Source organism: Stenella coeruleoalba (genome assembly GCF_951394435.1).
Source record: "Stenella coeruleoalba genome assembly, chromosome: 20".
In the NCBI taxonomy this organism is placed as follows: Eukaryota; Metazoa; Chordata; class Mammalia; order Artiodactyla; family Delphinidae; genus Stenella; species Stenella coeruleoalba.
Window position 1 is genome coordinate 48,726,842 of NC_137166.1, and position 10,492 is coordinate 48,737,333.

The following is a 10,492-nucleotide window of genomic DNA, read 5'->3' on the forward strand; positions in this document are numbered from 1 at the left end:
GCACAGGAGGAGGCAGAGATGGGGGCAGGGCAGGCTGAGGGATAGTGCCTGGGCGCCTGCGGAGCGTAGTCCCTACCCCGGGTGCGTCTTTTCGCTCCCACAAAGGAGGAAACGGCTCACAGAAGGGAAGCGCCTGGTCAAGGTCACCCAGCGAGGAAGTAGGAGTAGGGAATCGAACCCGCGTCTTAGCGACCCCAGGGCCTCAGGGAATTGCCTCCCTGGAGGAGAGGCTGAGAGCAGACAGCACTCGAGTGACAGAGAGATGGTGAGGGAAGCAAAGAGACGATAGAGACAGAGACACTGAGAACAGAGACACAGAGATAGAGAGACATCTATCCAGATCCGAAAGCCAGACTGAGAGATACAGAGGCCTATAGCCAGAAAGACAAAAAAGCGGAGACGGAGCCTGACGCCCGCAGCCGCAGGGGTGGGGACCCCGCAACCCGCGACCCCGCCTTCTTCCCACCCACCCCCCGCCCCACGCCAAGACCCGGCCGCTCCGGGCGCCGCGGGGCTGGGAGGGGGCGGGCGCGGGGCGCGGCGCGGGCGGGGCGCTCTGCAGGCTGCACCGCGGGACGGCGGGAGCGGCGGCGGGTCCAGGAAACCCCTGGGGCGGACGGGTGGCCCCGGGGGGGCCGGGGGCGGGGAGGCAGGCTGTCGGCACCGCCCGGGCCGACAAAAGTCCCTTCAGTTCAGCCGGCAGCAGGGGAAGTCCCGGCGCTCGGCGCAGCCACCCTCCCGTGCCGCCAACCCAGCCGCACTCCGGCCGCCCGCTCGGCCGCCGTCCCCGGCGGCCCCATGCCCCGATGCCCCGCGGGGACCATGGACGAGGGGCCTGTGGACCTGCGTACCCGGCCCAAGGGCTCCGGACCCCCAGGCGCCGCGCTGCCGCTCCGCAAGCGCCCTCTGCGTGCGCCCTCCCCAGAGCCCGCCGCCCCCCGCGGCGCTGTGGGCCCCATCGTCCCCCCGGATCCCCTCCGCGGTGGCTTAGACACGCCAGCGGTGCCTGCGCCCCCCCACGGCCTGGCCCGGCCAGAAGCAATTTACTACCAGGGTGAGTGGCTTCCGCGGGTCATGGCCGGGTGGGGGCCAGGCAGTGCAGAGGGTCACTACCGGAGCCAGGAGCAGAGCTCCGACGTAATATACGGGGCCTCGGGCAGCTGAGGGACAGAAGCCAAGGTCCCAAGGGCACAGATATGGGGTTCCTGGGGAGCTGGGCGCACAGCCTGAGGTCCCAGGGGTGCAGATATGGGAGCTTCAGGGAGCAGTGCATTGGGACACAGGTATCGGGGTTGTAGGAAGGCTGGGTGTCAGGGGGCCCTGAGGGATAGAGCCCAGGGTCCGAGTGCCACATATAGGGAGCTAGGAGACAGTGCCCAGCAGTACAGAAATGGGTTCTCAGGGAATCAAGCCCCAGGAACACAGAATTATAAACTCTTCAGAACCCACATATCTAGGGTTATAAGGAATCAGCACTTGGACCCAAGAAACTGGGGTCTTGGCATCCCGAACTATATGTGGGGTCAAAGGAAGTCAGGGGCACAGAGACTGGGGTTCTAAGGAGACAGATATTAAGGATCCCCGGATGTCAGAATCTCGGGAACCAAGATATCGGGAGACGATGGGAATTAGGAGAACAGCGTTGGAGTTCTGAGCACCCCAATATCTGGGATCACAAGGACCCAAGGAAACCGATCCAGATACCAGGGGTCCTTAAGGAGCCAGCAGGCCAGAGATCTGCGGTTCTGAGCACCCAGTTCTGTGTGCTTGCAAGTGACCAGTGTCTTCGCTGGGGTCACAAGGTCAGGTGGCCTTAGGGGGCTTGGGCTCAGTCTAAGAATTGGGGGCAGGACTGGGGAGTTCTGGGACTCAAGGATTTAGAGCCAGGAAGAAGGATTCAGGGGTCTCTGGGCAGAAGGCCTCAGGGTGTCAAGGCCTGGTATTGGACATGCAAGGACCAGGAAACTTGGGGGTTCAGGAATGGGAACCCCCAAGGACCAGGAGATGACAGAGAAGGCCAAAATCCATTTTCCGGATCCTGTCTTCATCCCTGACCTCCAGGAGGGGGTGGCCCCTCCCACAGCTGTGCCCACCTCACGATCTCGGAGTGACCCTCAGAGCTGCAGAGACCCCATGCCTAGTGCCTCCAGACCTGTGCCCAGTTTCTGCACCTTCCACCCCCTCAGAGTACAGCTTCAAGCTGTGCATCAGGAGGCCGGTCACAGCCTTCTCCTTTTTTCCTATTCCCCCGATGAGAACCTGGGCCTCAGTTTTCCCCATCTGTGTGATGGGTGGATATGGATTTGCCTGCTACCATGGTCCCTTCCAACACTTTGATCTGAACATGTTTCTGGCAGCACTCCCTCTCCCCAAACTCTGTACACAGTCACCCCACACCCTACATCCAGTGCTTCATCCATCCTTACCTCCCTCAGCCACAAATTCACTCAGCAAACAGGCCCTGAGGTCCCCCTGCTGAGTGATGATGGGGGTTCAGTCCTTAAGGGACTCTCTGCCTAGTGGGAGATGGGGCATCAGACACAAGTAAAGATGTGACAGTGAGAGTGTCCAGGGCTGGGGCGGGGGGTGGGCTGGGGGAAGCTGCGGGAGCCCAGAGGAGGGATGCGGTAGAGGAGTTTGTCTTGCACCTTGAGGACTCAGTAGGAGATGCAAAAGGGACCTGGGAAAAAGGGCAGGTGACACGCAGTAGCGAAGGCCGGGAGGTGGGGAGTGGGTTGAGGATCTGTGGGCTTGGTCTCACGCATGTCCTTTCTTTGCCCAGGACCTTTACTGTCCCTGTACCCCACCCCAACAATGGGCTCCCCCTTTCCTCTGCTGAACCTGCCTACACCCCTGTACCCCATGATGTGCTCCATGGAACACCCCCTGTCGGCTGACATCGCCATGGCCACCCATGCGGACGAGGACGGAGACACGTGAGTGACAGTCCCCCATTCATGGAGGGCAGTAGGGAGTGGGGAGACCAACCTTCCACCCACCTCACCCACCCACCACAGCACAGGGGCACTCAGCGTGGGCTTTCAAGTTACCTGCACCTGAGTTAGAACCCTGTCTCCACTGCTGTGTGACTCTGAGCTAGCCCCTTTCCCTCTCTGGACCTCAGTTTCCTCTTCTGAAAAATTGGGCACCCTGAGAGCACTTACCTCCCAGGACTGTTTTTGGAGCAGTGGGCTTCAAATGTTTTATCAAAATCCCAAAATGAGGAAGACATCTCACTGACCAATTTATTCTATGAACTATACATGTTAAACTCCTAGCACTGAGCCTCGCAGATTGCCTGTTCAATATGTATTAATTACTGGTATTATTATCGTTATTGCTTTTTACTAAACCCAGCACATACACGCACATATAAACTTGAAATAAAAATTGCACAGAACAAAACAGCGCTCACCCTTTCGACTTGGGATCTACTTTGGGATTTTCTATTCTAGTCTTATGTCATTGTTTCCTGGTCATAGCCCACTAAATTAACTTGACGACCCCTTAAGTTGACTTCCCAAATCTCATGGTTTCATCATCTGCCGTTTGAGGGGCCACGCTTCTGAGCAGCATGAAGCTGCTGAGAAATCCTGCACGGGAGGGCCTAGCACACAGTAAGCCCTCGATATACTTGACCGCCACGGTTATTGTTATTCTATCGACCTCGGTTTGAATCTCAGCCGGCCACTTTCTCACCCCTCTCTACCTCAGTTTCCCCCTGTAAAAACAGGAAGCATAAGATGAGGGTCTCTGTGAGGCAGAAATGAAATGATTTCTATAAAGCGATTGTCTGGGAATGGGGTTTGGGGACTGGAAACCACAGGTGGAGATGGGATGGACAAGCCTGTTTCTACAGGGAAAGGGGGGGGCCTCCACCACTGGCTCCTGGGTGACTTCACATCCTCGAGCCTCAGTTTCCCTATTTGGAAATCTGGGCTCATAATCACAATTAGGATTCAGTGCAGTGATGTACATACATACGGTGCATAGAACGGAGGGGGGTGCACACGGTAGGTGCTCAGTACATGGGAGCGGCTTTTGGTTGGTTGAACAGAGCTCCCAGGGTTGTCGTGGACTTATCCTTGTGAACCCAAGCAGGAGGAAGTGCCTGAGATATACATATACAGGGCTCGGTAAAGCTAGTTCCCGCCCACTCTGGGTACGTCTGGGGTCATCAGTGAAATAGATTTAATTTGTATCCGTCCCCAGGGGTGATTTGTTTGCAACCTGTGAAAGCAGGGTGCAGAGGCGACCTGGCACACCAGTCTCCAGCCCCACACCCCAGCCGCCCTCCCCGCCCTCCCCGCTCTCCCCCAAAGCAAACACTTCTGCCTCAGCTGCCTGTTGGGGGAAATCCCTTCCCGCAGAACCTGACCGCAGCCCAGCTGCTCTGCCTCCCCCACGTCAGCACCCGTCACTCACTCACAGCCTCCCCCTCCTGGCGCTCCCTCTAACCTTAACCCCTTCCGCTGGGGCCGAGACTTTACCGGAATGGGCAGCAGGCACAGGCCAGGCGGGGGCGCGGGAGGGGGGACACGGTAGGTCTGGGTCCCCAGAACGGCAAAGCTATGGTTGGGAGGCTGAACTTCTAGGGATTCAAGGGAGTAAGATCTCAGGGCATTCGGACAACCTCCCCACCCCCCCACCCCCACCCCCCGCCACCAAGAAGTCAGGAGGCACTGGGGAGATGGAAGTCTGGGTCTCCAAGAGAGGGGGGAACGCGTTCTGAGTCCCAGAGAGCAGAGGTTGGGGGACTGCCTTCCGTGACCCCTGAGCGGGTAAGGAGCAGCGGGCAGGGCAGCTTGGGGATCTAGAACTCGGAGGGAAGGGGAAAGTTCGTATCCGCAATGAGTTAGGGCACCGTATTCCCGGGTCCCAAGAGATCTTGGGGATGGATGCCAAGATGTGGGGGTTAGGGAGCCAGCTGGAGTCGGAGCCCTGGAGGGTGGAGTTCCAGAGGGGTCCTCTGGCTGGAGAAGTTGGGGCCCTTACGCCCAGGGTAACTAGATCGTTTTGGATTAGGCTCCCCTCTCCGCCCTATTCGAGGATGGAAGTTGGGGTGTCCGGGTGGCCGGGGTAGATCCCCGACGGGACAGGCTTCCCTCCCCCGGGAGCAGGAAGCGGAGCCCCGCCCAGCAGACCTGTTACTGGAAGTCCGAGGGCTGGGCCGCCCCTCCCGTCCCCACTTCCTCCAGCCCCGCCCCACCCCCTGCGGCCCGCGCGTTTATGGGAACTCAGGCCTGGACGGTTTCTCTGAAATAATTTTCTCCCTCTGCCCTCACTTAACCCCTCCCGCCCCGAAGGGGACCCAGGCCGGGCGTCCTGGGAGATGCAGGGAGGGGAGGGAGCCCTTCCCAAGGGGGCCCTGGCCCAGCTCCGACCCCTCCCCCAAGATTTCTTTTTAAATTTGGCTGTCTCGGCTCAGGATCCAGGTTCAGCGTTACACCTGCATAATCTTCTACTGGGAGATGGGCGTTCTTGTAGGCTATACTTTACGGAGGAGAAACCCGAGGCTGTAAAGGGCCGCCTAGGCGCACAGCTAGAGAGACTTGTAACGCAATTTGCAGCGCCGGCCTACTCAGCCCCGGCAGAGCCTCCAGGGCTGCAGGATTTCTCTGCCTCCAGTACCTAGGGAGCTGGATTCTAGCTGCAGATTCCACACTTGGGAGAACCGCGGTTCACCTCTCTTAGCCACACTCTGGTTCGTCAGCAAGCAGTGGTGGGTGAGAAAGAAGTTGCTCTAGAAAATGGCCTTTAAAGAAAGGTTGTAGGGACTGTGTACCTCCAGTCAGCCTTGTGCCCTCAGCGCTAAGGTCCCCCACCCCATACAGTCGTCCCAGATTGCTCTCAGCTCTAAATGGCTCTTCCAGGTTCGGGGCCCTGGGAAGGGGCAGGAAGTTTATTGGAAAGTGTTATCCAGATCAGCGCCTACAGAGATGGAGGAAGCAGGACTGTGCACAGGGAGAATTTGAGCTGCTACGTAGTTTCATCAGGGCCTCAGTTATCCCACAGGGAATGTTGCAGCTGGAGTGGCCTTCAGAGTTGGGGCCAGAAGCCCAGGCCTTCGACACCCACACGGACCAGTCACTGGATGCCATTGGGTGGCATCTACCCATCTCACCCCCATGACCTGGGCAAGCAGCTCTTTTCAGCGGAGGGTAATTCCCAGAGAGAGCTGAGAGCTGACAACCTTCCCAGAAGCTGAGGGAATGAGTCCTTCAGTCCAGAAGTGGTGTGTGTGGGGGGGGGACCTGGGTTGCGCAGTCCAGCTTCCCAAACAGTGACTAGTTTGTCCCACCTCCCTTCTGGACAAAATACATACTCTTGGGATGGAGGCTGACCATGATCTCCAGTCACCACTGATGGAGACCTTGATGGTGGTATCGAGTTCATCCCCATCCATTCCACAGATGAGAAAACTGTGGCCTTGAGTGGGGTGGGAATGTGGTTACCAGCTTCAAGGATGGCCAGGGATCATTGAGAGGGACTCATCTATTCAGAGCGTGTTTGTGGAGCACCTGCTCAGCGCCAGCCGCTGTCCTAGGCACTGGGCAGTGATGGAAGCACACCAAACGCTCTACCCTGGTGGAGCTGACATTCTATCGGGGGAGATTCAGACAGGAAACAAGTAAAGTGTACCACATCAGGTGATGAACTGGAGGAAAATAAAGCCGGGGGTGGGGGAGGGAGCCGCTGCTGTACCATTTTAGCAGAGGCCCAAATGAGGGGAGCTAGTCCCGCAGGTATGGGGGGAAGACTCTTCCCAGCAGAGGGAACAGCCAGTGCAAAGGCCTAGGAGGCAAGCATGCTTGGTATGTTTGAGGAACACCAAGGAGGCTAGTGGCCAGAGTGGGCTGAGGAGAGTGGACAGAGATGATATCAAAAGGAACTGAAGAGCAGGAAACAAGATCACACAGGGCCTGTGGGCCACGGTGAGGACTTTACTCTGAGGATTCTGTGCAGAAAAGGGGCATGACCTGACTTAGGGTCTAAAAGGGTCCCTCTAGCTGCTATGTGAGGGACAGACAGTAGAGCAGGATGGAAGCAGGGAGGCCAGCGAGGAGGGGACAGTCCAGAAGGGGAGATGGTGGTGCCTGACAGGATGGAGGGAGTGGGGGTGGGGAGCAGTGGTTGGATTCTAGAGACACTTCTAAAGTATCCTGCGCATTTTGGAGTTAGCACTGCTGAGAGTATGGGCTGAGAGGTGACCAGCCTCTAACGCCTGTGATCCTCCACCCCCAGGCCACTCCACATTGCGGTGGTGCAGGGCAATCTACCAGCTGTGCATCGGCTAGTCAACCTCTTCCAGCATGGCGGCCGGGAGCTGGATATCTACAACAACCTCCGGCAGGTGCGGCTGGGGGCCTGGGGCCCTGGATCTAATGGGAGAGGGGTCTGGGAACCCGGACTCCTGTTTCCTACGGGAAGAAGAGCTGGGGGCCCTGACTCTTGAATCTGAGGGACGAGGTGCTCCAGATTTCTGGTTGCTGCCTAATCTAAGACTACAGCTGGGGGTCAGGACTCAGGAATTCTGAGGAAGGCAGGACTGGGACGCAGGGCAGGGAACGGGTCCCTCACAGTCTCTGTTCCCCAGACACCGCTACACCTGGCTGTGATCACCACTTTGCCGTCTGTGGTCCGGCTCCTGGTGATGGCCGGTGCCAGCCCCATGGCACTGGACCGCCACGGCCAGACGGCAGCGCACCTAGCTTGCGAGCACCGCAGCCCGGCCTGCCTGCGGGCCCTGCTGGACAGCGCGGCCGGGGGCACCATGGACCTGGAGGCCCGCAATTACGACGGTGAGCATCTACCCGGGCGCGGGGTGGGGCTGTCCGGCAGGACCTGGAGTCCTGAGGCTGCAAAGCCCCAGGCCCAGGTTTAACTGAGCCTCCCTCTCCTTCAGGGCTCACCGCCCTGCACGTGGCCGTGAACACCGAGTGCCAAGAAGCGGTGCTGCTCTTGCTGGAGCACGGCGCGGACATCGACGCGGTGGTGAGCGCGATTGGGCCGGGGGAGGGGCCAAGAGGAGCAGAGGGGGCGGGGCCAACGGGGCGGGGCTTGGGTGGGAGAGAGCCCGAATGGGTGGGGTGGGGCTTGAAGAATCTAAGGGGATTGAGATGCTGGACCCAGCGGTTAGGATGTGGGCCGCCGGCTGTTTGGGCAGTGCTGGGAGACGCTTAAAACCTTCCCGCCCTGCCGCAGGACATTAAGAGCGGCCGCTCCCCACTCATCCACGCCGTGGAAAACAACAGCCTTAGCATGGTGCAGCTGCTGCTACAGGTGGGTAAGGCGGCCCCTGCCCGTGGCCTCTCGCCCACCCTTTCCTCTGACACCACCCGGCTGTCGCCCCATCCCTGCCACCGACGCCGCCTTCCAGTTCTGGCTCTTGCTCTCGCTGCGCTTCCAGCCCCGACCTTTCCTTCTAGGCCTCGTTCTGTCAACCCTAGGACTTCACCCCTCCAGGCTACGAACTAGTCCCGAGTCTTCTCCCATCCCTCCTCCGGCCCCAAAACGTCCCAGGCCCCAACCACCTAGAGTCTTGCTGACCCTGCCTTCCGGCTTTGGCCCTGTCCCCACGCTGTCCTTCCTCCCCGACTCCGTCCAGGATCAGGCCCAGACTCTGGACCCTTCCCTTCTCTGACTCCGCCCCTGCTTTGGCCAGGGCTGCGGAGTCCAGCTCTGGTTGATTCGGCGCCGCCCCTCCAATCCCGCTCTGTCCCGCCTTTGTTTCCAACTTCTACCCTTCTATCACCCAACCCCGATCTGGCCCCGCCCCAGGTTGTGATTCCCACCCTCACGCCCGGCCCCGCCCCTCACTGTAGCCCCGCCCCTGGGTTCCGCCCCCCCACCGGGACCTCGCGGTGGTCCTGACCCGCGCCTCCCCGCCCGCAGCACGGCGCCAACGTGAACGCGCAAATGTACTCGGGCAGCTCGGCGCTGCACTCGGCGTCAGGCCGCGGGCTCCTCCCGCTCGTGCGCACGCTGGTCCGCAGCGGCGCAGACAGCGGCCTCAAGAACTGCCACAACGACACGCCGCTCATGGTGGCGCGCAGCCGCCGGGTGAGTGAGTGTGCGCGCTGGTGGCGGCGGGGGTTACAGGGGTTTCAGGGGTGTCTGTGCCCGAGCGCCGGTCCTCGCGGATGTGACAGGTGAGTGGGCACGTGCGTGCAGGGGATGCGGCGGTGGGCGTGTGCGCGTCTGTGCCAGGGCGTGGAGGCGAGCCGGTGAGCCTGAGGGCGTGGGTGTGAGTTCTAGACAAAGGAGTGACTGAGGCACAAAGAAAGGAAGTGACTTGTCCCCCCGCACGTACTGAGAAAGAGGCGGTGCTCCCTGAGCTAGGAGACCCCGTGAGCTAGGAGAGATGGAGAGAAGCAGGGCTGTGTGGGCAGGGGTGGCCTGGTGATGACCCCACCCCCGCATCGCCCCGCAGGTCATCGACATCCTGAGAGGGAAGGCCACACGGGCTGCTCCTGCATGCCAGCCAGAGCCCTCCCCTGACCGGAGTGCCACCACCTCCCCTGAGAGCAGCAGCCGCCTCAGCTCCAATGGTGAGAAACCGGCTCCCAACTTCCAGCAGCCCAGCTCCGCCCTCCCTCAGAACCCAGGAGTGGGGGTCCCCAGCCCCCTTCCCCCTGGATCCAGCCTCTCGCTGCCCTCACCCCTCCTCTCTCTTCTCTTCCCACAGGTCTTCTGTCAGCATCACCACCCTCCTCGCCCTCCCAGTCTCCCCCCAAGGACCCCCCTGGATTCCCCATGGTTCCCCCCAATTTTTTCCTTCCTGCCTCATCTCCACCGACCTTCCTGCCCTATGCCGGGGTCCTCCGAGCCCCTGGCCGGCCGGTGCCCCCCTCCCCAGCTCCAGGAGGCAGCTGAGAGGGATGGGGGGGCAGATCTCGGACTCATGAGGAGGGACCTCGCTGCCCTATGGGGTCGGCCCTCCTGGAAACTGTGAAGATCTCACTCTGCCCCCCCCCAATCTTCTGGACCAGGATTTGCACAGAGGCACATATATTTACCCATAACCGCCCCCGTCTTCTCAGCATGGATATGCCCCCATCTCGTCCCCACCCCCAGCCCGGGACTCTTACCCTATTATTCTCAGGCACCGGTCTCCCATCTGGAACTTCACCCAATCATTCATTTCCTTCTCCTCTCCCAGAGCTGGTGGAACCAAGGAACAGCCCTCCCCTCTGGCCTTTACCCAGTTCAGTAAGGAGGGAGAGATGGGCTGTAGCCAGGCACTGATATCAATGTAAATTATTAGGCTTTTTGGTTGAATTTCTTTTGTAATAAACTATTTTTGTACCATATCCCTGGCTTTGCTAGGCCTCTTTCATGAGGAGGTCTGGAGGGAGTGTGTTTGTGTGTGTGCCCACCTGGGTGCTGTATCCAGCTGACTCTGTGTGAGTCTCAGGCTGACAGTGACATGTGTGGGCGACTCTAGGACTTACGGTGTGTTGCAAATGCTGTCATTGTGTCACTGTTGGGT

The 10,492-nt window shown here is 59.8% G+C and overlaps 1 protein-coding gene across 1 annotated transcript; it reads left to right on the top strand.

Annotated features, from left to right (window-relative positions):
* The first annotated feature begins 485 nt into the window (after positions 1-485).
* BCL3 (BCL3 transcription coactivator) lies at positions 486-10,263 on the top strand. Its single transcript, XM_079906535.1, has 9 exons — positions 486-1,054; positions 2,783-2,936; positions 7,246-7,354; positions 7,598-7,802; positions 7,907-7,995; positions 8,206-8,283; positions 8,896-9,063; positions 9,434-9,551; positions 9,689-10,263. Exons 1-9 carry the CDS (start codon positions 799-801, stop codon positions 9,874-9,876), a joined length of 1,365 nt encoding a protein of 454 aa, XP_079762661.1. The 5' UTR covers positions 486-798; the 3' UTR covers positions 9,877-10,263.
* The last annotated feature ends 229 nt before the right edge of the window (positions 10,264-10,492 follow it).